Source organism: Diorhabda carinulata, chromosome 9 (genome assembly GCF_026250575.1).
Source record: "Diorhabda carinulata isolate Delta chromosome 9, icDioCari1.1, whole genome shotgun sequence".
NCBI lineage: Eukaryota > Metazoa > Arthropoda > Insecta > Coleoptera > Chrysomelidae > Diorhabda > Diorhabda carinulata.
Window position 1 is genome coordinate 17355072 of NC_079468.1, and position 27064 is coordinate 17382135.

Sequence of the window (27064 nt, forward strand, 5' to 3'; positions counted from 1 at the left end):
ACGATTTTTTCTCCTTCTAGCTTCACTTTTAACTTCACTTAACTACACTTTTCTCAACGATGTTCAATGACTTCGATACCTTTTTTATAACAATTGTCGAACTCCTCAAATTAACCATTAACTGCCGACATCATCTCTTCATTGTTGGAAAATCTTTGACCACCGAGCTATTTTTTCAAGTCTGGGAATAGAAAATAATCCGAGGGGGCTGCCTCTGGCGAATAGGATGCATGAGATGGCAAATCAAACTTTAATTCATCAATTTTGGTCAGTGCAGTAAAGGATGTGTGAGATGGTGCATTGTCTTAATGAAACAACACTTTCAAACATTGTAATAACTTCGTATATTACTCGCCGTTGATAGTTTTTCCATTTTCAAGATAGTCAACGAAAATTATTCCAAGCGCATGCCAATAAACCGATGCCATGACCTTTTCTGCAAATGGAATGGTCTTTCCCTACTTTGAAGGCGGTTTTCCCTTTTCAGCCCATTGTTTTGATTGTTCTTTTGTTTCTGGGGTGAAGTGATCGATCGTTCCATCCATGGTTACGAGAAAGCGTAAAAATTCAGCTTGATTTCTGTGAACCATTGCCAAACACTAAATGGAAGCATCTTCACTACGCTGTTTTTGTTCCATTGTGAACAAACGCGGCACCTAACTTTCTCATGTCGAAATTTGCGATGTACCGTACTTTTTGACATGCCTACTGTCTTCTAGCTTGCGCACTTTCAGTCGACGATCATCCATTACTGCTTAATGGATTTTTTTCAACATTTCTGGAGTCATCAACTTCATTTGGTCGGCCACTACGATGCTGGTCTTCGCAGGTCTTACGCCTCGTTTATACTCTGTTACCCAATATTTTACTGTTGATAACGATGGAGCAGTCTCATCCAGAGTAGAATCTAGTTCAGCTTTTATATTGGTTGAGCCTAGGCTCTTTGGAGCCGGTTCTTCCTTTTCAGTTCATTGTTTTGATTGTTCTTTTGTTTCAGGTGTGAAGTGATAGAACCACATACCATCCATAGTTATGTGACGACACAAAAATTCTTTGCGATAGTTCCTGCTTAGATTGAACTGGACACATTTTTTAATAACATGCTTGGTGTGTTGCCCAGGCTTTCAGAGTGTTCGGTTCTAGACCCATACACTCATATTCCAGTTCTATCTGTTGTTTTAGAGCCATCCGTGTACCATTTGACGGCATTTCTGTTCATTTCTCGTATGGTCTTTCGATCGCACTAACTCAGTATCGAATCGAATTTTTTCTCAAAGCTAAACTTTTTTAGTATTTCGTCGTGATTTGGAAATTTTTTAAGGACAGTTTTTCCTTGTTAATTCCGTTTCTGAACATTCTGAGCGACGTTTTTTTCGACACGCTTTCCAATATTATAAGGAGAAGTGGGATATTTAGAATCAAAGCTTCTTTAGCGATGGAAGCTAGATGACAGATATTAATATTTCGATAAAATCATATCATTTAACTTATTTTGGGGACATTTTATGCTTAAATAATGCTAAAAAGGAAACTTGAATATAATTCGTGCAACTAAGTTTTCTTGATTTGTTGACTTTAGCATGTCTCTCAAAATACACTTTCTGGTTTTGAATTGAGATTTTTTCTACAAAAACCTTGTCTTGGTGCTATTGGTGATGAACAAGATATCAAGGTAGAGTTCTATCAAGAAAAATAAAATCCAAACAGAGTACCAACAGATTAAAAACTGTTCAATTGTATATCAAAGTCATGGGGTTTTATGCATTGATGTAATCCATCAACTGGTTATTGAAAAATATGAATATCTATCAAACAAACATAATAGACAGTAAATAAGTAGTGAAGAAATTAAGTGCATAATTAATTTCAAAATATTTAGTTATGTTGACATTTTATGGAACTGAAATTTTAAAATATTCAATTTATGGAGCTTTTAAATAAATGTATAAAGTATCATAGCATATGAATCGACTTTACAAAGGTGAAGTTTTGCTGTACAAATAAAGCTTTTGAGTACGAACAAGTGCAGCGAGTCATTAATTAAAATGCTATGCAAGTTCAGCGGGCCGCTTTTCTCGGTCGGTTTGTTTTATCGCATTTTAATTTCATAAACAAACACATTATGATGTTTTAAATTAAAAAAAAAAAAACATACGAGGTATCAATTTGAAAATTGACACTTTCGTGTAAATAATAAACTGAGGGGCATAATAACAAGAAATTATATTATTTAACGAGTTAAATAACTTAATTAAAAAACGATTTATTAACATAAAATATAAATAAATTAAGTGGTTTCAATAATCTGACTACTGTTCTCGTTGGATATTAAAATTATTGTATATGACCATCTATGCAAGTTTATTCCCACCTATAGCGAAGGAAGACCACGATTTAATTAGGAAAACCAGCGAAACACCGTGGATCGAGAAGGTGCTTCATCACAAAAAGTCGAAGCGAGTTGATCAGCACACTGCTGTTGGTTTAATCCACGTCGAAAGGCATAGACAATCATCACAAGAAAATTTTTAAACAACTCGTACTAATACCGACATACTTTAACGTCGGTCTCTGAAGACGACATGTTGGTTGTAGAAACGCCCGTCAGACAATGTAATTGTAAGTTTTGGTGTAGCAGAGAACAATGTGTTCAACATCATCATCATCATCGGCATTTTGTTTATTGTCAACGTACGTAATTATTCGAACTACAATCCCCCATAAATTTTCCATAAAGTTATTCTGAGGGGTTACTTCGATAGTTCTATATTTCTTGCTTCGAATCAGACCACTCTCTACTCTTGTGGTAATATTATTAACCATCATTGTTATTTAAAAATGGAAATAATTGTTCTTCGAGGAGGTATTCTCTACTATCCATTCGCGTTGACGTATACGCTAAGAACAAAACTCTAGACTCTAAAAATGCAACCCAAACCATTAAAATCCAAAATTTTTTGTTCGAAAATACAGGGGATTTTTTCTAGAATCGTACCCGTAACAGTTAAATGCATCCGGACCATCTAATTCAAATTATAGATTATCTAAAAGAAGTTTGAAAAACAAAATGTTTGAAGGCTGCAAGAAAAACTCAGGAAATTCCAAACTGGATCCCGACAATTTTGTGACGCGGTCCTGTTACCAACTTCTGACGCACGATATTCTAATTTGTGTTCAATATTTCTTAAGGTAGCTGCGGCAACCTAACCTAACCTAACCTAGGAAAAATATCATTTCAATAATTCTCTTTTCAATATTATCCTTACTGATTCTGATTATAAAAAGGAAAATAACAAACAAATAGAAAGGAAACCTGTCGGATGGATTGTATCTAACAATTTCTTTTAAAAGGGGAGTCGGTACAATAATATTTCAGTGCGGGCAAGATTAAATTATTTCTCTAATCTTTCGAGAACTGCTCATAAAAATAAATTGTCGAGAAATTGTAGGAAAGAGGATAAAACCTCGATCAAAGCGATGTGTGACATCTATCCTTTCTTAAGTTTATATACCAAGGAAAAGAACAAAACATACTGGAGGAAAACTGTTTACCCTCAGTCTCCGAAGACGATAAAATGGGTATCGAAACGTTCGCGAGACAATGTAATTGTAAGTGTTGGTGTAAACTATATGAATATCACCAACGGTTCCAAAAATTCCAACATGTGAAAAGATAGATTCTAAAATGTCTTCCAATTTTCAAAAGTGACATTCAGGGTAAAGGCAAGGAATTGATAAAAAACATGATAAATTGATAAGGAAACTTTTACATAAAACATTGTTCTAACGTTTAAAATATTATCATTAAACGAGGAATGACTAGAAATACGGTAAATTAATTTTGATATCAGCAACTACTTGCTCTGCATCTATGCAGAGATCGTGTTAGTAGTTTCCATTAACATTAGGTGCCAAAGAAGCTACATAAATGATAGAATCTGTGTATGGTAATAATTTACATCGAGATCTTCAATCTCAGAAATATATTGGAACGTCTACGGGTAAGGCTCTTCAATAAAATCATAGAAATTCATTGATTTAACACTAAAAAATTTATTATTTCTTTACGCCGCTCAGATGCTTTCAATCGCTCGCTACATTACTTCAATATTTAACTCAACTCCCACACTGTGTGCTTCAGGGTTATATTTCCTTTTGTGATACTCCAGAACATGGTAGAAGGATATTCCAAAGTGTCTAGTAATAGCAAACCTCTTTCAGTAACATCAGTAGCTTTTAATGGTTATCCAATAGATGGAACCACCCACCATTTTTATATAGTTTCCACTACATTAACATATGACCGGCGTCGACAGGCGGTGTGCGGCTGTGTCCCCGTCACAATATGAAAGTGTATAAAAAAAGGATTTGCTCATTTTTATTTTATGATGATTGCATGCAAGGTTTTTCGGTGTGATCATGATTTCTTATTTACAATTTCTTATCATAATTAGCACTTTGAAGCATCGTCGCTTCCAGTATTTATTGTTTTCTTATTGTAGAAGTTTTTAGATCTTCAAGTCAAGTATAAAAACCTATAAAAAATTGAACAATTTTTACCTCAAACTTGTATTTATGCGATCCAAGCGATGTCCTTTGCTTCTGCCAAAAGTTGTCAGGTTTGACTATGAGCGCTTGATGGATTGTGCCGGGCGGAAAGTTTTCATGCAGTGCCTTCAATATAGGTTTGACAGTAGACCACGTGGAACCTCTCATATCTACCAGTACTGTAAAACCCAGACCTCGAGCTTCCTCGCTGAAATATATACAAATTTTATATTGAAGAAAATATTAAAATTTTTACGCTATTTATTATTGATATAGACATTTATAATTTGTGTTATTATATTAATTAATAGATTACCCAAAGCATTAATATCAAAATGAAAAAAATCAACATAGAAATCTGTTTTAACAAGAAAAATTTGTTGTTATATTTCAAAAATATGTAAAAACACAAAAATTAAATTATTCGTAATTGTTTAGATCTTTTTCAGATTTGCTATATTTTTTTTGATATTTCGTGGTTCGTTAATGCAGTTTTATATTTATTGATGACCTTTTAATCTATTTTCTAATTATTGAGATGTTTGCCCTATCTAAGCAGCGTCACAATTATTACAAGGTACTAGATATATAATACCACTTATTTTGTTTTTATTTCTCAATCTTTATGAAGTATGTGCTAAGTGATCCAACTACTAACTGTTCTAGTAGATCTGTTGCACAAATAAAATAACATTGCACACCTCAAAAATCCAAAAAAAAAATACACAAACTTTGTGGAAGCTGCTTTGTACATAATCAAATTTTTAACTGGTGGACATTGCAATGTTTGAACGCCTGCATGTATATCTCTTATCACCGTTTCCTTATCATAACTATGTGCAATTAGTTTATAAGGTAAATTTTGAATATATAGCAAATAAAGTTGATTTACTAATTGCCTCTGGACCACATCTTACAGGTAGTAAGTAATTCCAAAAACGTTCAATTGGTTCAGTAATCTAAAAGTGGATGAAAATTCCACAATTAGTTAAAACCATTTGCTGCTTCTACGTAGAAACTTTTGAAATGTTTTCCTCGTAAAAGGAAAAAAACTGTATATTTCTTTTTCTTTCAATCAATATTTTTTCCAAGATAAAATCGTTAATCTTTCTTATTTCAAAGAATATGAATCAGAGAACGATGCTTTCTCCGCCTACATCGCGAAATACAAAATGTAAATATATTGAGTGGAATTTTATAGCAATTGTATGCTTGAGGTGATTGATTTGTTTATCGGGTGTGTTAAAACTTGCGGAAATACTAAAAAATCCAGACATTTAAAAATATGATGCAGGCAATCAATGAGAAGCGTCATCGTGAGGGTGATTGCGTATTTCTTGAAACTAACGAACCGTTTCGAACATTCATCTCTGAAGCAGTTAATGTACCGTGATTTATATTCAGGATATTTCCAATACGATTTTTTTTAAAGATAAGGACTGATTGTTTTCATGGTCTACTGTCTACACTAGGATACTTATACCTCAAAAATATTCATTAACGAATGGAAATTTTAACACGGAAAATCCTGAGTCTGAAATTAAGCAAAAACATCTTTCCCAAGCTTGGTGCTTATAGGCCACAGACCTCCGCCTACGGCGTCGGTCTGTTTCCTAGCAACAAGCTTTCGAAATGTGTAATAAAATGTTTTCGAGCAATGATCAATGTCCTTGGGTTATTACTACTGAAAATAAAATGTACTAAATTTAATTATGATCCTTTTTACGTTGTTTTTAAATAAGTATAATAAAAAGTATCCTTCATTGCACGTCGAGAAATGAATTTTTTCGTGCTTGTATGACTTCACATGATCGGTTTATTCTCACACGAGAATTTGTCACGCGCGCACAGAAAAATCCTCATTTCCAGACTACTAATGAAATATACTATAATATAAATAATAAATATATATAGTAACACTAGTTTTAAGAATTAGAACGAAAACAACTGGATAATACCAGGGACTAACTACTATTGGAAACCAAACAGATCATTAATAACAAAAAGCCGTGAGCAGCAGAGCTCCATCACGAAAGTCGAATTTTTCGTCGAATGAAACCCTCTTGTTCAATTCCAATTGACAACAAAGAAAAAATTGTCATAATGACAAGAAATTTCGAAAATGAGAAGTAAAAAAAATCATCCTAGCAACGATCATACTCGTATTATTCATTAAGTAGGAGGCGGTCCAGTCCAACAATTACAACGATCAAAATGATTTCGGGAGTTTTGTGCTAGAAGAACTGAAGAAGAAAACTTTGAACTTGAGAAAGACAATTCTTCAACATCACCCCTACTTGCATGCGAAGTTCGAACCCTCTAGTTAAACTTTTTCTGGCCAAAAAATAAGAAAATATAACAAAAATGGCCATAAAATGGAGAGGGGTGGAGATGGAAAGTTTCGACCTTAGACGGGAAATCATCTCGCAACTAATTGAACCTACATGTGAAATTTCATTTTTCAGTCGCTTTTCGTTTGACCTGCAGAGGTGAGCAAAGATCAAAAACCACTTTTTTTGCACTACGACCCTTCGAAATATTTGTTTTCAACCAAACTCTAATAACATCAATCCGCCGCCAAAAAAGCCATGTATGCTAATTTTGAACCAAATCGGACTCATAACAATTGCTCGAGAGACGAAAATAAGAATTGTAGCTTAAACAGATTTTTCCTCTAGTCATGTCTATCGTAATAGTCTAATTTTTCTTTGAAAAATTCGACTAAAAAGATGATCATACATGATGCAAGTTGTAAGATCATACAGAGAAAGACTGGTCATCACTCAGTAGCAATCAAAATAAAATTAAACTGGTAAATATTGTTACAATGACGATAAAATACAGAAAATGGAATGTGTAAGAACGAATACAGAAAAAAAGCAATTGATAAAGAGCAAAGGAAAAAGAATATTAATTAGCAAAGGAAAGAAATTAGGAAAAGCGTAATAACTACAGCAGAGGAAGTTATTGTTACAAAAGATTCAATATTCGAAAATTTATCAAAGAAAGAAGTCATTACGAAGATGATATAAGGGAAAATGGTACAATGTTAGAATATGATTAAAATCAGACAAAAGAGGAATGTAATGGCATAATCAAAAAATTAAAACACGACAAATTAAAAAGGTTACAGAATATTTGAGATCATGGTAAGAGTATGGTAAACAAAAACTATCCAAAGGAATGGACACTGAATTGATTATATCAAAAATGAAGGAAAGGAATCCCAACATATACAGCAAAGTAGGAGGAATTAGTTTTCTCAACCACGTATATAAAATACTAACTAACTAAAAACTAAAATAATAAATCCACAATCTGAAAAGAAGCATATTTTTAAAATAGTGTCAAAAAAACCCAAAAGTAGATGAGAATATATTATTGTATAGATTATGGACTGGAAAGGACATACGCAAGATAAATGTCTTGCCGATCAGGTGCTGGCTAGAGCGTACTAAATTTGTTTTCAAAATTTTTACCAGGTCCACAGTCGCCCTTCCTCTAAAACATCTCCAAGCTACCACCAAGCCTCGGATTTGTTTTATAGTGGGGACACAAACAATCTTTTAGATTCAAAAACATAAAATTTGACTCATCCCTCCATAAACTCTCTCCCACTCTTCAAGCGTCCAATTTTTATGTTTTTAAAATTCATTTTGACTCTTCCAAAAAGGTCAACTTCTTTCAATCTCCTTTTTACTGTAGTAGCAGTACTCAAAGGTAAATCCCTTGATTCAGTTATCTGAGCTGCTATCTTTGGGCCCGTGAGTCGTTGATCACGTTTACTGAGGCCGCCCTGAACGTCTTTTATAGCCAAAACTCCTGGTGGATGCATATTTTTTCACGTCGAGGTATTTTTAATCATCGGCAATGGTACGGTTACTTTTACTTAGAGTATGAAGACTTGCGATTAATGCCCGAGTTTCAAGTTCCTTGGTTTTACGCATTTGAAAAGTGCAAGTCTGAATTTGCGAGAACGAACTTCACAAAAATACGTATCTAAAAATGATAAATCACAGTACGTTATTGCGTCTTACAGGACTGAGACTAAACTACAATCATTAACACCGTAGAAATCATCTAAACATGCGCTCATATAAAGAAAACAAATAACGAACACTATTATTTTTGATTTATAATATAACGTTTCGACCTTGTTTGACAATATTGAAGAAATTTGTTAAAGTGCATGATTTTGAAAGGGAATATGGGGTGGGCAATAACTTTTGATCGGTATATTCATAAAAAATATACTATAGACGCCTATGATCTCTCAAAGCGGCGCCATTTGGATTTATATTTTTATTTTATCCCTTTGTATCTGCCTTCTCATTTTTATTGCATTTCTGTTTCTTAATTTTATAAATAGTTTATTAAAGACTTTAATGCGGTACATGATGATATCCAAGAGCAGGATAGAAAATAAAACGTACATAAAAAGTAATTTATTGTATATGAAAAATAAACATGAAAAACGAACTACTTCTCACAAAAAAACTTATCCAAGGGTTGACTATTCATGATATATTAATATTATAGTCGATTAATATTTTTTTCCAAATCATAAGAAATTTCATAGTTGGTTTTTCTTTTCTAAGGTACTTCGCCTAACTTCGACAAATCAATCTCATCGTCAGTCAAATCTTAAGCCCTTTATACATCTTCGTCCAATATTTAATCAGCTTGTGAAGTCTCCTTCCCAGCTTTTTTAGCTTTCTACATCTCGATTTTCCCTTTTCTAAAACTGAAAATTGTGATTGAGGTAATGTTTTCCCACGATATAAATACGTATAAAGAATACTGAAAGATTTCAACATTTAAGTAGCATAGAAATGAGTTTTGTAGAGTCATCAATTTTAGTACGGATCGCTCGATAATTGACTTTGGACGCCCTCAATCTAAAGGTTGAACGATCTATGTTGTAATTGCAAACAAGCAAAATAACTGTAAATTTTTCAAACCAGAGCAGTTATCCAGCAATTTTCTCTTTTTCTGTCAATCCTGTATCCCATTTTTTAGGTATTTTAGAAAAATATCTTTCGTCAGCATATCCAAAGCATTGTTAAAGTATGTTACAGACAATTATTCAATAAAGTCATTTTTAGGGTCCCAGCCATGTTGCAAGCAAGAAGTACGGTTATTCTGGCATAACTTTTTTGAATTTCCATTATTATTTGTTCAGTTAACGCTTCGATTTATGCCTGCTTTTCCATCTAGTCGACCAACCATCCGTTGCAGCAGAAAAACTTTTAATATTAAAACTATTTTGCAAAATGTTCTACTCTACTAACTATAACTCTTAACAAAGAAGCTTTAATTTTGTCGCTTAAAATCGCCGAAGAAGAGCTTCTTCTACATCTTTAACTTTTTCAATTCTTTGACGTTTACATATTTCCTTTGACAGAAATTTCTTTTAATATTGAATTTCTTTGCTTCAGCAATCCACAATGTCGAACTTTACAAAATCCTCCCTTTATTCAAAATATCTGTCCAGATCTTTCGGTTTAGCAATGTCATAAACAAAAGGAACATGAAGAACAAGTTAACTGAAGGCAACAGACGAAGAGTGAATAGAAGTAATAAAAAAGGAATGAGAAGAAAGTCAAGTCAAAGTCAAGGGGGCAAATTGTAGCTAATCTAATGACAAATTATTCGATTCAGTAATAATTTCTATATGGATAACACCATACACGTACTTCCGTCCATTCTAGTCACATTCAACAAAAAGAGTGATTTGATTACAGTTACGAAGGGCTAAAATATCTATAAACTTCTGTCCAGATAGAGTTAACTTCCTCAGAAATATCTAGGACATAGTTCGTGAGGTTAGATTCAGAGCCATCCGCCATCTATAGTTTCCATCACATTCAATTATGAACGGCGCTATTAGATGGCGTGCGGCGGTATACCCGTCACAATATTATAGGGATGTATAAGCTTCAAGACTTTTAGGAAAAAGCCTTGAGAAAACTACACCGATTTCAATCCCAATCAACTTGTTTGGGCAAGTCTTAAGCAAATTAAAACACCACGTTTAGATTTTCAGATGTTGAAGATTTTTGCAAGGAATTCTTTGAGAATTTCTTCCAAAGTCGCTGTCAGCAAATATGTAAAAGATTTTACTGAATTTGAATCAGCTACAGATGTAGCAAATTAATATTAATCTTGATAAGCATGAGATTTCCGGTTATGATGATTAAGTAAATTCTGAGAGTGAAAACAGTGAGCCCGATGGTAGTAATTAGTAGGAATCTAATTTGCATAATACGATACAATTCATTACAACCGGAATGTTACAATAGGATATCGCCACAAAGTATAAATTTATGTCAGAAGAAATCGTTTTTCATGTAGCGAAAACTTTTGATAATGTTTCTTTCACCTTTTCAATGGATGTAACTTAACCTGTTAAAAATACTTAATTGCTTTTCATATATAGAAGCATTCTTAGCTACAAATTATTAGTACTCATAAATCAATATCTCATTGCAGACAAAAAAAATTTATATTCACATTCTATAAGAAAAAAGCTATATATACAAGGATGTATTGATATCTAGTTAATATTAACTTATTAAAAGTGTCATTGTGAAGTTTGACGTCAGAAAAGTAAACCATAGTTATGCAATAAATTAAAAGATAAAAGATGTCCACCAAAATTCAAAATGCAGTTCATGACATGATTTTATCAGACCGTCGAATTGGGCTAAAACGAATATCTGAAGTACTAAATATTTCATACGAACGCGTCAATTTGGACATGAGAAAAATTGCTGCAAAACGGATCCCCTATATATCTTTTCCCTCGTGTTTTCATCCAACAACCCAATCAACTCTGTACTGCCATTAAATCAAATTCCTACCTAGATCATGATTGTCTCCCTGAAGGGATAAATTTCTTGGACAAAGGCGTCAATAGACTTATCAATATTCGTTCTCATGTCTAGTCTGAAAACAATCCATAACGAAACTTATCTATGAAGATGGAGTTTCTCTATTAATCACGGCAGTGTTGGTTTTCTATTACCCAAGTTTATCAAATTATACCTCTAGCATTTAATAGTCTTTTTTTTCAAGGTTCTCCTGGTAGTACAAGGAGTTCTACATGTCGTACGTCCAAGGTAACGATCATCAAGTGCAGTTGTAACTGTATGTCTTCCAGTTCTCCGTAATTCGGCAGTAGTTCCAGTTTCCTGGAATCGATTAAGCATATTCGAGATAACACTCGTTTGTATTGAGTCCACATCATCCAAGAGTTCAAAAAGGCTCTCCATTAGGTAATTTTCTTTTTAAAGTTTTTGAGCTGCTTAACACAGATCCAAAATAATCAAATAGAAAAATTCCCAATAACCAACCACAAAATAAAGCCACCGGCGCTAACCCTCTACAAAAAGAGAAGATCTTCAACGATATCCCATAGAACTAGAATGAGAAGAAGGAGACTACGCCCGAAACACGATAAGGACCTGTCGGAATGATAGGGGGTGGTGGTATGTCCTGTTTAGCAACCACCTATAAAATTTGTCCCAACGAGACGTGCGCGTGAGTGTAAAACTATTGATACAAAAAGTTTTATCTCATTTATCAACGTTTAGTCTTTTTTTATTTTCAATAGAAATCCCACTTCTAGATTGAAAATGAATCACGTTACGTGGTTAGAAAGAAGTGTGTGTGTGTGTGTGTGTGTGTGTGTGTGTGTGTGTGTGTGTGTGTGTGTGTGTGTGTGTACAACGTCCCACTTGACGCGTGTCGCTTTTTCTTTCACAACACTTCAACATACTGAAATCTTGAGAAACAAATAAAAGTCACATGGTGCAATCAACAGTCTCGTTATTTTACACTCGTACCCCGATCACGGAGTGATTATTCACTAAATGTTATTACAAACGTTGTTTATACTATCTACAGCGGCGCGTGGTTCGATACTGTGGGGGTGCATAGTATACGCCCACCATTTCGGGTGAGAAGGCTCCCTACAGACGTAATGTACTATACAGGAATTCTTGTTTTTATTTTAAACAAACACGTTTTGAATTTAAAATCAATACATTTGTGCTTTTTAGAAACAAATACATTGATAACTAATTCGTTAACATTCGGGATTTATTGAAATTTTTCAATAAATAAAAGTGCGAGGCAGTAAACTATAATAAAAGCTCGCGAAATAGGTCCTATCCAGCTACAACGCAATTTTAAAATACGGCGAATTCGCCCGGCGCCTTTCACCTGTGTTTTATAAATGGCGGATGCACCTTTGATGTTTCCTTTTGGGAGTTTTTATTATAGAAGGCGGTTTATTTACAGTGTTTCTTTTAAACAATTTCTAGGAAAGTCTATTTATTCATTTGTTGTGTTTCTTAGTGTTCTAAAACTTTGTAGAATTTTATTTAGGTATATAACAGATTTGTATAAGCGCGATTTAGTTTAGCTTCAAATAAATAGTCGTAGTGAAAAGAACGAATTATTGAAAGTAATCGCAGAAATTATTCAAGTGATCTTTATAAGTAAATTATTATAAGTTAAGTGTATTGTGTAGTATGTAAATAAATGATGAACTTAAGATACATTGTTTATTAATTCACCCCACGAATAGAAATCGTATAAATAAATAATAAAAACGTTACACTATTTTTGCCCATTACACTTCTAATAAGTTTTTATTTATTGTAAATCTCTAATGACAGATTCTGTCCATTCTCATGTCTCGTCCTTTCCAAATAATAAATGCGGAAAGCAGTAAAAATTATTGTGGTTAGTTTAGGATACTTTTCTTTCAATGGAAAACAAAGAAAAATCAAATTGTTTTAATTATTGCACGTTTCGAACCCGATTGTTCCATTCGCAAGTACAAGTGCACTGATTTCATGTGCACACTGATCAATGTAAACTTCGAACGTCGCTCTGTCTGCGGCGGTGAGGAGGGCAGGGAATCTACCAATCAAATCTCATATTTCAATGTGCATTGAACGACTGACGCTGGGCATTACGAACGGCTGGATTTCTCACGGTACACATAATCAACGTCTTGCAGTATGAAGTTTTGTTTACGAAGTGATCGTTTCTGTTTTAAAACTACGACTTTGCATGTAATTACATTTTAACGGAAGAAAATAACAAACAAATTGTTTCAATGATTGAACTTTAATGTCCGTAATTTTATCAAACTTCACCTTTCGACCCTGATTGTTCCATTCGCGAAGTACAAGTGCACTGATTTCATGTGCACACTGATCAATGTAAACGTCGCTCTAGACTGCGGCGGTACACATAATCAACGTCTTGCGGTATGAAGTTTTGTTTACGAAGTGATCGTTTTTGTTTTAAAACTACGACTTCGCATGTAATTACATTTTAACGAGAGAAAAATCAATTTGTTTTGTTTACGAAAATATGAAATAATGACAAAACATAGTTGTTTTTTGTTTTTCGAGAGGAGGTATTAACTTTGGGTGCGCAGATGCACATGTCCTCTTATTGAGGAACCGCCACTGCCTTTATATGTACTAAAAATGATTGCATCTGGTTTGTAGGTCTGTTTATTTAAATCGTTAACAGTAACGGCAACGAACAAAGTAGATTTATCGATTTTTGGAATAGAACTAAGCACAAATCATGATATTTTGTTTCGATGATTTATTTATCACTTTATTTTGTTTAGTTTGAACACAATCAACGAGGATTTAGTAACCCGTTTATTCTTGATTCACCGGATTTGTTTTCTTCTAAGGAAAAGTTGGGCAATTGCATAAAAAGTGAGCTATTTATGGTAATTTATCTCGTCTTAATAACAATGGTATTTCGAATAGTAACAATGAATTGTTTCTTGCTTTTTTTTTCAATTTATCGGAAGGAACTAGATTGGTAATTCTTTAATGCTTGAATAAGCGTATAATTGTTGAAAGATGTTGAATAATTTCAAGCGTTGTATCCATTTCCAACTACTTCTGATTGAGTTGTCTGTATACAACGTAGTTTCAACTTTGCTATGAATTCATAATCGTACAGATAAATAAAGTTCGTTTATTTCTATTTGATCGCACTTGGGAAGATATTATAGAAGTTCCATTACCAATTACAGAAGCTGGTTTAATGAGTTGCTGAACGAAAAATAATAATCACCCGTTTACTTAATTGTTGTAAGAACAAAATTTATTTACAATCTATATATGAGGTTAACAGATTACGACATTGAAAGTTACTCGGGAAAATTAGCAGATTATTCAAACGAAGTTGTGCTCTCTCTGTAATCTGGTTCTCAGACAAGGCATAGTACCATGCAGGTGCCTTTTTATCTTTAATTTCGTAGAGCGTTTGCTGTTCACTGTTTTGATTATTTTTTGGTGTCAGGTTTCATTTACATTCATCAATAGATACAAAAATTCGACTTATTTTGTTTAAACTGCGTAAACAAGGTCTGGGAAATGTCCATTCGAATGCGCTTTTGGTCCAATGTGAGCCAACGGGATACCCAACGCGCAGGTACCTTACGCATGCATAATTCTTCAGTCAGTACAAAGCAACTGCGTTCTTTTGATATGCCAATAGCCTCTTCTACGTTCGTACAATACCATTTGGCGATTTTTTTTGATAATATCACTGATTTTCGAAGTTTTTAGCCGTCCCGAACACTCGTCGTCAGTCAGCTGATACGGGAACGGTTTGAATTCAGCTGCCCAAAAGTTTACGATTGTAAATGATGGTGCAGAATCTCCATACGCAGTATCTAACATTTTCATTTGCGTAGGCGAATTGCCTCTTAAAAATAAATATTTAATGACAGCTCGATACTTAATTTTTCCTATTTTCAGAAAAATCTTCACTTATACGATTGTCAAACAGAAATTAAAATTCAAAAATACATGAAATTATAGTGAGAATACCTCAATGCAAACACAAATATATTTCCCATCTTATATTGTTAGGTACTGACACTTCCAGGTTGAAGTAGTTAATTTTTTAGAAGCCCTTGATAAGTATCTCTCGGATCCTTTTTTTTTTCTTCTTGACCTGTGCTCATATAGCGAATTGTGTCGTTATTTAAATTTCCGAGAGCCAAAAGGATGTTCGCGTCATAATGACTAGAATAGATTTTATTTTAATAAACCTGGTGATAGATGTACGTGTAGTATCAACATGCCAGCATATAAAAATTAATAGTTCGTAGTCCAGTTGCCAGCGATAAAAACACTGTAAAAATAATACTGATTTTTTCTTCAAAATGTACCATGTGCTAGGATGTGCTTTTTATTTAGGGGTGAAAACCATCCCATGACATGTAAAGGCGGGATCATGTTTGTTATCTTAGTAATAACAGTTCCACGAAATTCACAGAAAAATAAATCATTGCAATTTATCACTAGACGGCTGCAATCCTGATCGTAAAACGGCAAGGTTACTTTGTTTCCCCTGTATATTTGCAAACACTTTAACTGGAACAACAGCAGCACAACAATCGTTATAATGACAGCAACACTTTCAAGTCTTTAGAGACATCATAAAAAATAAATCTCTTCGTTTTTCTATTAGCTATATTTTCGTTTGAAATGATTTTTTGATAAAATTGAAACTTTCTGAGTTATTCGTGAAAACAGGTTAAAAATCTTTGGTCTTTCCAGTGAAAACTCGGAAAGCATCAATTAAAAAAAAACTTTTCGAATAAAAGTTGCTTAGATATATCGATTGCCGAGGTAACATGATTTATAAAGATTTTCATCCCCTAGTAGGGGTTGCAAAAGCACACTCCAGTACAAGGTAGATTTCGAAGAATTCCAATTTTGTGTTGGTTCTCAAAATTCCACGGGCAAATAGCAGGTGACTGGACTATTGTGCAATATTGAGAGTACGACACCAAATTATATTTTATACACACAATATTATTTTCTAACAAAAAAAATGAGTCAAGCGAATGCATTGTTACAAATAATTGATTGAAATGAGTCGATTTGTATCTACAGCTTATAAATAGATAGTTGGTTACTGACCGTTTATATTTATAAATAAAAAAACAGTTGTGTGAAATTGCTGCGGGAATCTTTTAAAATATTCAAACTTTCTTTATTCAAGATATTACCGTGCAATTACGTCAAATTATTCAGAGTGAATGAACTACAATTAAATCGACAGAAACCGAAAACGGTAAATAAAGATCGTCGCCATGTTCCCAACTCCCTAAAGCCCCAATCAAAAACCACTAAAATACCCAAAATTACTATAGATTCTCCCTAAAAAAAGTTTAAGTTTTTATAAAATAAATAATTGAATCTTTTTAAATAAAAAATATCATTAAACAAATAGTAAATTTCAAAAAATAACAAATAATTTCATTGCAACATCTTTTTTTTTTTAATTCTTTATTCATAAATCATCTAAATGTCCTCAGATTCTGTTTTTTAAAATCATACATATTAACATGAAATAATTCCCCTGGGCCTATTACACCTTCATTTCACTTAATCTGAAATAAAAAAATAAATATTTGAAGTTATAAAAATCCCTAAAAATATAACACTCCTACATGTTTCCCTCTCAATTTGGGTGAAAATCCATAAATTGGAAACCCTGGATCGTCGCTTAAATCTGAGATAGTCTCATATGCCTATAGGTGTAGGATTTCCGTTTGCTCGACCAATCTCACTTTTTTCTTTACCAAACGGGTCTGTATTTCTCCAAGTCGTTGTGAATCCCAGAAAACGGTGACCACCATCTCTCCTACCTATAGAGCAGACTCCTTTGAGCACGTTCGTCGGGGAAAGTGAACTATTTGACTGTTCCCGAGTCTCTCGTGTATACCAATGGATTCATGATTCGTCGACTGTCACAAAACGATACCGAAACTCCTTCAAATTCCGCTTGAGCATCGTAAAATGGTGTCCTGAAGTGATCTCACGGTTTAGATTGTTGTCGGGAGTGACCAATATGATACATACGATCTTTTGAAATGTCTAATGTCTCAGCTACCTCGCGGATTGGAGATCTGCCAATAATAGATCGGTAATTTTTATTACGTTATCGTGGAAACTCGCTAAACATATTTTTGACCTTCGCAATCGAAAATAAAGAGTTACTTCACATGAGATTCAAACGGTTTTTGATTTTTTTGCGCGATTTCCCGCTTCCACACTAGAATACACTACACGATAGTAAATTGCTCTTACGATACCAGCGCCATCGAATGGTGATGCTTCTCGGACTTCCTTCATATATTTCCTATATGTATAGAAAAGTTGTTGTACAGAAAAGTATTATGACGGTCACCGTCTTCTCTATATACCAAAATATCCAGTTTCACTCAATTCAACTTGACAAGTATATATACGAGGATGTATTGATATGTAGTTAGCCTAGACCAGTTCCATGTATAAACAAAATATTGCGTTACCATAGCAACGAACAATAACTTATTAGAAGTATCAGTATAAAATTTGACGTCAAAAATTGTGATATGGTTAATACCCTTGGTGATCAATGTCTTTCGTATGCGACCGTGAAAAATTGGACTGCAGCTTCAAAGAGTTAAATTTTCCATTGAAGATGATGACCGATCGGGAAGGACAGTTTTTGTGTCAGTCCCCGAAAATATCGATGCAATTCATGACATGGTTTTATCAGACCGTAGAATTGGGCTAAAACGGATATCTGAAGCACTAAATATTTCATACGAACGCTTTCATCATATAGTTCACGTCAATTTGACATAAGGAAAATTGCTGCAAAACGGATCCCCAAATGTTTGAATGTTGACCAAAAGCGTGCAAGGCTAGAAGCATCGCGTTCAATCTGTGCTCGATTTGAAAATGATGAAGACTTCTTAAACCGAATTGTTACTATGGATAAGACTTGGGTACATTTCTCCGATCCCGAAACAAAGCAACAATCGATGGAATGGCGACACTCTGGTTCACCAAGTCCTAAGAAGTTTTGTCTCCAAAAATCTGCAAGAAAAGTTCTTGCTTCAGTTTTTTGGGATTGACATGGAGTAATCATGATTGATTTTTTACATAAGGGTAGAACAATAACTGAAGATTAATTACTATTCGACATTACTGACCGACTTAAAAGGTCGTAGATTTTCTTCCAACGAGGAGGTAATAAAAGCTGTGGAGGTCTGATTTGCAGAGCAAGAAGAAACATTTTATTTGAAAGGTCTAAAGACGTTGGAGGTTCGCTGTAATAAATGTTTCCAATTAAGAGGAGAATATGTTGAGTAATAAAATATTTTGACATTGAAATTTTGTTTGGTTCTATAGTAGGCTAAGAATTTTTCAATATATCCTCGTACATGTGATTGTTCAGAAAAAACAATAAATGTCATGTTTTGATCTTAATCTTCCTGAAAACCAAACATAGGTGATACCCATTGGTTTTTGACCACAGTTGTTTAAGCTGGGGTGGGAAGTTCTTTCGGGTATAGTTAGAATGAAAAGACAATTTAGTGTTTTTATTGGTCCCTACAATTTAGTGGGCACCGCGCCAAATCATTCACGTAAAATATCGAATAAAACACTAAGCATGAATTAAAGGTGAGTTATACATCGTTTCAAGATTTCCACACGTTTTCAACGTCAACTTCAATGTCCGTTGGTTGGGTTTTTCTTTCAAGTTTATCCATGATCTTAAAAATCTATCTGCTGATATATGTGAGGTTATGTTTTTTTTTTGATAATCTTATTATTATTTTTCATCAAACCTTAAGGCGGCAAATAATTTTCAAGTTTAATATTCATCAAATTTACAAACCTTTTTAAAAATATTTCTACACACAGATGAAATTCGGTATTTTCTAACGATGTAAATCGAGTTTAATACGTTATTTTTGTATATGATCGTAGAAATTTTTTTAATAAATATTCAAGTTATAATTAAACAAAATGTAAATGACCATGTCGGTATGCAGGAAAATCCATCTAACGTTATGGAATCATGAAACAATTTAGAAGTAATTACCTGGGTTGGATCAACGCCACGAGTTCTAACAATATTTCAATCTCGAGACAAAAAAAAACTCAAATATACATCAACTCATTCATTAATTTGATGATTTATTTAAAAAATGTGTCATCAGTGTTTTGCTAATCGATATAAATTCGCTTATCGTTGAAATTGAAGTTGGAATTGTGATTATTAATGCAAACAGATGTTCCATACATAAATAGGTATTTTCAATGACTGTTGTATACAGTAGCCATAAACTACTGTTTAGGGATGCAGTTTAAACGAACTTTCCTTTGTACAAAAACTGTCGTACTTAAACGGTTTGATTTGAAACTTATTAATTATTCATTGTACATAATTCGACCCTTTTAAAAATAGAAACATTTATTTCCTTTCTAATCAATATGATGCATTAACATTAGAGCCAGTCTAAGAAATTCCGTACGACTCCGAAGGCAAGCCAAATATACACTCGTGGTCGAAAATAACGCACCACCCCGATTTCTGAAAATATATATTTTTTTTAATAAATTTAAACTGATATTGCTATTGTTTAACTTCTTTTCAATCCTTTTGACGCAATAATAAGAAATATGTTGTAATTTTGAGTGATTTTTAATGAGTAAAAAAAAATAAAAATAAAAACATTGCAAACCTAACCAAATTTTCTTAAAAAAACTTTCTTTCTAAACAATAATGTTCCTTTTTTTAAAACGCTAGTAGCGTGTATTTCCGCCTCTGGATTTAATTGTTGCCAGGTTGCCATTCTTGAGGTATGTTCTCCCATTCCTCTAATGCCACTTTCTCAAGCTCATTTAAATTTTGAGGAGATGGATTTCGACGACTTCTTGGTGGCCAGTCCAGAGTATGAATTCCTACTTCGTTTAGGTAATTCAGAACAACTACCGCAACGTGAGGTCTAACATTATCATGCATTAAACGAAAATTAACACCAATAAATGGCCCAAACGGAACGACGTGATTTTCAAGAATGTCAGTTATGTATCTTGGTGCGTTAAGGGCGGGTCTAGGAAAAGACACTAATTCTGTGCGGGCATCGAAACAAATTCCTCCCCGAAACATGATAGACCCTCCATGGAACGACTCCCTGGGAATAATAAAAGACTGCGCAAATCTTTCTCCACGCCGTCTTCGAATTTGATTACGTCCATCTGGACCTCTTAGACTGATTCTTGTCTCATCAGTAAATAAAACTTGGCACCAATTTTCTTAATTCCAATCTAAATGTTGGCTTGCAAATCTTAGTCTAGCAATACGATGCTGCCTGATTAGCAAAGGTGCCTAGAGAGCTGTTCTGCTATGTAGAAGTCTTATTGATCTATCAGAGATATTTTCCTTTTGGACTTTTCGTAAAAGGCTGTTGAGCCCGACACTTGTCATTGACCGATTTCTTAATGAATTTAATTGCAAAAAACGGTCATCTCGAGGAGTTAAAACTTGTCCTTATCCAGGCCTCCTAGAATGTGAACCGGTCTCTCGAAATCTTTGCATCAATCTGCCAATGGTTGTGTGGTGTACGCCAAACAGATTTGCCACTTCACGATAACTTCCAAATAACTCGGCTATTCTTTCAGCTTTGCGTTCACTTAACTGCCTAACTTTATTCATTTTTTGTTTAAGTAGTCTCTACTTTAACACACCTTGATTGACTTAAATTACCGCTGTCCACAAGTTGGTACAACAATAGAATGATAAAATATGCATAAAATTAAAATTTTAAAAAACCACAAAAACAGTTATTTGCTGATAAGAAATTTTGCTACATTTTATCGCTAACATTTAACTTTTTGTGATAGAAAAAAAAGAGAGAAACCTAAAAGAAGGCATGTGTACACAATTTGAATTATTCCTGCCAGAAATAGTCTGCGTTAAGCAGTGGCGTGGCTTGGTGAGATTTATGTGTTATATGTATGTATTATTCATAAATTTTTTTAAATAAATAGAAATATGGCGTTCTTTAGAACATGGGCGAATGAAATTGCACAATGTAGTGAGAATAAAGACAGGTATGAATTTAATAATAAAAATTTTGATATAAGAACACAGCAAGTTATAATCATAATAAAAATTGTTGAATAAACTAGAGTAAATTAATTTTCCATTTATCGAGTAGTCACGAAAGGGGTTGCTGTTGATTATTCACAGAGAGAGAAGTTAGAGAAGCGTTGGAATGATTGTATTGCTTTTGAAGAAGAACATTGAAGAATAAAATCGATTTTTGGCAGAAAAAATATGTTTTTCTCTTGAGCAATTTTATATATTACTATTTGGGTCTTGATATGTCTTAATAATTATCATACGTAATAAGTAATCATTCTTTTCAAAGTTTGACGATACGACATGATTCCTTAATAACCATTATCGAGTTTTTTATGTTTTAAACATCACGAAATGTCTATAAATATATGCTTATAATCATAATCAGGGTACATAAGTAATTTCTTCTGAATCATTTCCAATGTTGGCACAAAATTGACTTTATACAAGTCATACATTATCCGTCGAATAACATCTTCAACAACATCGTTAACTTTTATTTATTTCGGTTAACTTTATTTCGTTTTAGTGTACATAATTCTTTATGTCCAAACTCTCGACTACTTCCGTAATACTTTTTCATTTTCGAGACTGTATCGTCTACCTCAAATAGTCGCCAAAAGACATCATCCTCAATGAATTTAAATTATTATAAAAATGAAACACTCAAATCATATTTAAAATTGAACTAAAATCCGGAAAAACAATTAAAATAATTATAATAAGCATGAAAAACAGCACTGTCAGCAGTCGAATTTAGATTAGATCTTTCATTTAATGCAAATTATAGGATTGCTTCTTTGAAGTCGGCTTTCTAGATCTTAGCTCACGTGTTCCTTGGTGATACTTTGATTTCTTACCGAGGTAACTAATTAGTAAATTCTCTATTTTTGTTGTGAGAATAGGTATTACAAACGCTCATTATGAAATTACTACAATTTACCAGTATTTCGATGGTAATAACTTGATAATTTTTTATGCTTTAACGATCGTCAGCTAATATTATGTTGATTCACGGACACATTTTGATGCCGGACCTCATGTGCTGAAGATGAATTGTTTCCAGTACGAGATTCGAGTGAATTCTTTCGCGATTGTTGCAGAAAAATTAACTGAATCAGAACAATGGTTTGGTGGGAAGCCAGTTCAGAAAAATGAGGAGGTGATAGTATAGATTCGAAGTTTTATGGTGAAAAAATGGCTGCAATTTGAGGTGGCCAATTTTTTACCGGTAGAAGCGCTACTTTTCAAGAAGTATTCTTTTGAATCAATAACAAGGAAGTAGTTGTGTTCGCAAGCGATCTTTTCTAACGCATGAGTTAATATTTTTCATTTAAAATTAAAGATTAGAAAAAGAATATAAATAAAAGAAATATTGGTAAGCAATGAACACAGTTAGTGCGTCCTAAATAATTGCACAGCCAGTGGCTAAAAAGGGAACTATAATCTGAGTAAGTTTTTGGTTTACATACATATTGTGAAAAAACCTATAGAATTCCGACTCCTTGTATCTATATTCCGTGGTAGAGACAACCGGAGGTCTGGCTATTAAATATCGAAACGAACGTTTCTTTCGCGTGCCGAAAACCATGTGTGACGAAAAACAAGAGCAAACAGGAACAGAATGGATTCCAGAGGGTCAGACTGTCAACCAGACAGTTTGTCAGTTTTGGCAACACTGTGAGAACGAGTTCGTAAAAAACGGCCCGAGTTGTGGAAGAACCACTCGTAGATTTTGCACCAGGACAACGCACCTGCCCATAACGCGCTATCTGTGCTCGAATACCCGCCTTACTCACCAGATTTGGCATCGTGCGACTTTTTTTTTGTTTCCGAATATAAAATCTGCTTTGAAAGGGTCTCATTTGAGTCGATGGAAGAGGTAAAGCAACAAACGGCAGAGCTCCTAATGGCTCTCACCAAAGAAGACTTCCAGTCTCGTTATTTAATAGTCAGATGTTTGGAGAGGTGTGTGGCGAGGAGAGGGAAGTATATTGAAGGTGAGAAAAAAACCCTTTTTCGTAACTAGTCTCGTTATTTAATAGCCAGACCTCGTATATCGCGGTACTTTTTGAAAGGTATGAAAAATTTAGAAACACTTTAAACTAAGTCGGTAGAGATATAAAAGGAAATTTTGTTGAAAAATAGAATATTGTTTTACAGTTAAGGAACTTTAGATATCATTAAAAAGGCATTCCTCCGCCAAATCGCCGTAAACTTTATAAATATATCAGTCCAATTAATTGATGGTATTTAGTTTTATATTCCGAGTAATCAGTCACAGAATTAACACAACCGTTTTACAGAGTAGTATAAGCTAAAAATAGCATAAACTTTATATGTTTAACATTGAAAATAAGTACAATTATCCAACTTCCATTCACATGATCCGACGTTAATTAAAAGAAGGTTGCGATCGATAACAGGCTTCTGGAAGTTTTAAATTTCTTTCCGGATTCAATAATAAATTAGAATCAAATCCGTATCAAAGAAATTGAATCTGAAAACTATTAATAGCGATTCCGGTGCTCCTCTTTTTGTGAACTATAGAAATTCACGAAAATAGAAATTGGGGAAGCATGCTATTGCACACAGGTAATAAATAAGGTTCACAAATAAACCTACTAACCTAAAGCAGAAAAATGAGAAGAATATAATACAGTGCAACTTCAATATATCGTAATTCAATATAACGACTTCCTCTATTTGACAAATTCTTCGTAGTTCCCTTCAATAGTCCACAACGGTCTAATATAAAATTTAGCTTTACATTACATACAACCAAACAAAATTTCAATGTCAAAATATTTTATTACTCAACATATTCTCCTCTTAATTGGATACATTTATTACAGCGAACCTGCAACGTCTCTAGACCTTTCAAAAAAATGTTTCTTCTTGCTCTGCAAACCAGACCTCCACAGCTTTTATTACCTCCTCGTTAGAAGAAAATTTACGACCTTTTAAACCTTTTTTTCAGTTGAGGAAAGAGAGATAGTCGGACGGAGTCAAATCTGGTGAATAAGAGTTGTGTTCTAGTAATTCAAACCCTAAATCACGAATTTTTTGCATGGTAACATGAGATTTGTGTGCAGGGGCGTTGTCCTGCAAAAACAAAACACCTTTGGATAGCTTTCCGCGTCCTTTCTCTTTAATTTTTTCCTTTAGAGTGGTCAGTAATGTCGAATAGTAATCTCCAGGCAAGGAGGCAAGATCTATATCAGCACATTTTTAGACACGAAAAACTTTTAGGTCTTGGAGAACCAGAGTGTCGCCATTCCATCGATTGTTGCTTTGTTTCTGGATCGTAGAAATGTACCCAAGTCTCATCCATAGTAACAATTCGGTTTAAGAAGTCTACATCGTTTTCAAATCGGGCACATATCGAACGCGATGCTTCTACCCTTGCACGCTTTTGATCAACATTCAAACATTGTCCAAATTGACTTGAATTATATGATGAACGCGTTCATATGAAATATTCAGTGCTTCAGATATCCATTTTAGCCCAATTCGACGGTCTGATAAAATCATGTCATGTACTGAACATCGATATTTTCGGGGACTGACACAGAAACTGGCCTAGACAAATATGGAAGGAACGTGATATTTCGCAAATTTCCGTGATGAAAATTTTATGTGATTATAAATTCCATCCACACATGTAACGATAGTTCAAGAGTTGTCAGATGACGATTTTGACAAACGTGGAGAGTTTGAACACCTAATAATGGAAAAATGTTGCAATCAAAACGATCCAAATCGGCATAATTGTAGATACTGGTCACGTAACAATCCTCGTTGGATGCGTGTATCCCACACCCAATATCCTGAAAAACTGAATGTATGGGCTAAAAGAATGGGCGACAAAATAATTGATCCCTTTTTCATTGGGGGTAACCCAGATGAATTGGATGGCGTGGTTTTATCGAAAGGCCCCCGCGATTAGCCGACATGAATCCTTAAGACTATTTCCTGTGGGGTCACTTAAAAAACATCTTTTATAAAACAAAACCTGCCAATATTCAGGAATTAAAAGATAGGATTACCACATAGATAAGAAAGATTCAGCAGTCAGGGATGTTGCAAAATTTATTACAAAGTTTTAAAAATGGCATGGCTTGTTGTTTTGAAGTAAATGGACAATATTTTGAGCTTATCCTGTAAACGCATTTACTATATATTTTCTAAAATTCGTAATTTTTCTACTTCACAAATGTAGATCTATAAATTAATTAAACGATTTCATTCAATCGTAGCCATCTAAATATATAATATTTATTGTATTTCTAAAATCACATAATATACAGGGTGATCAAATTGGAATAACATATTTCATTTTTCCGGAAAAAGGAGAGTTCTGACAACAATGTAAATACCACCATAATACCGATTGTATCACAAGACTCTTGTACACAATAATTTATAAAAATAGTTCAAGCGGTTTCCGAGATAATTGAGGCGTTCCATACATGAAACTCAATCTGTATGACATACCCTTCATCCCAATGTATGTTATATTTCTTGTCAACGGTTCGGCATGTTATTTTTTCAAAAAACAATAATTATTTGATGGAAAGTAATGTAATGCTATGCACTATTGTTAAAGATTGTTTACCTGTAAACCGTAAGGATTAAAATCTTGCGAGTTCAAACACGTAAATGTGATTTGAAGTGGTTGAAACAGTGGCGAAACAAAAAGGACGCAATCGGAGGCCCTATTCTTCTAAAAAATGATGGTTAGCAGTTTGCAGTAGAATTGGGCATGCAAAGTTTCATGCTAGCAACGGGTAGCTTCAAAATTTCAAAACTCGAAACGAGATTGTTTTGGAAAAGAGGTGTGGTGTCTAAGTTGGAATTTCTGAATACTGAATACACTATTTACGCCGACACTCACAATTACATTGTCTTAAGCTCGTTTCTATAACCAAGTTATCGTCTTCAGAGACCCTACTTACCTTACGTAAGATTTTACCTTCAGTATCCGAAGACGATAACTTGGTTTTCGAAACGAGCTTCAGACAATGTAATTGTGAGTGTTGGTATAAACAGTGTATTCAGTATGAAAATAGGTGTCGCCTGCCATGGGGTTCCAATTAAAATTATTGGTCACAATAACCTTGTCGTCATCTATCAACTTTACAACCCTAAATATTTCAAATTTCACTACTTTCTGTTAAATCTTTCTAAATTTAAAAGGGAAATGGGAGTTTTGGAAAGCTGTGTACGTAAAAAGTTTGATAAATATAAATTGGGGGTTTAACTTGGAAAAACCAATTAAACTCAGTTGTACTGATGGAAACATATAATTTCCATCAATCAATTGTTACTGTTTTCTAGAACGATTTAACATTCCAGACATTTTCAGCCAGATAAATGAAGTTCGTTATGGAGCAAATTAGCTATTTAATGAAAAATAAGTTCAAGAATATATACCCCGAGAATGAAAATACCAATTTTCCCAATTACTGTACCAGTGACAACGTCAATGTCTCTTTAATTCTTTATTGATTGCCTAATAATTACA

General features: G+C 33.8%; 1 protein-coding gene across 7 annotated transcripts in view; it reads right to left on the reverse strand.

The window, feature by feature from the left end:
• Positions 1-27064, reverse strand: part of LOC130898193 (kalirin) — a 372700-nt gene that overhangs the window by 335110 nt on the left and 10526 nt on the right. For all 7 annotated transcript variants that reach the window (XR_009059842.1, XR_009059843.1, XR_009059844.1 and 4 more), the window contains exon 3: positions 4561-4756. Coding sequence is in view for 3 of the 7 variants with exons in the window: in XM_057807288.1 (XP_057663271.1) it covers positions 4561-4756 (196 nt within the window). In the remaining 4 variants the exon portion in view is untranslated. The remainder of the gene's footprint in view (positions 1-4560; positions 4757-27064) is intronic.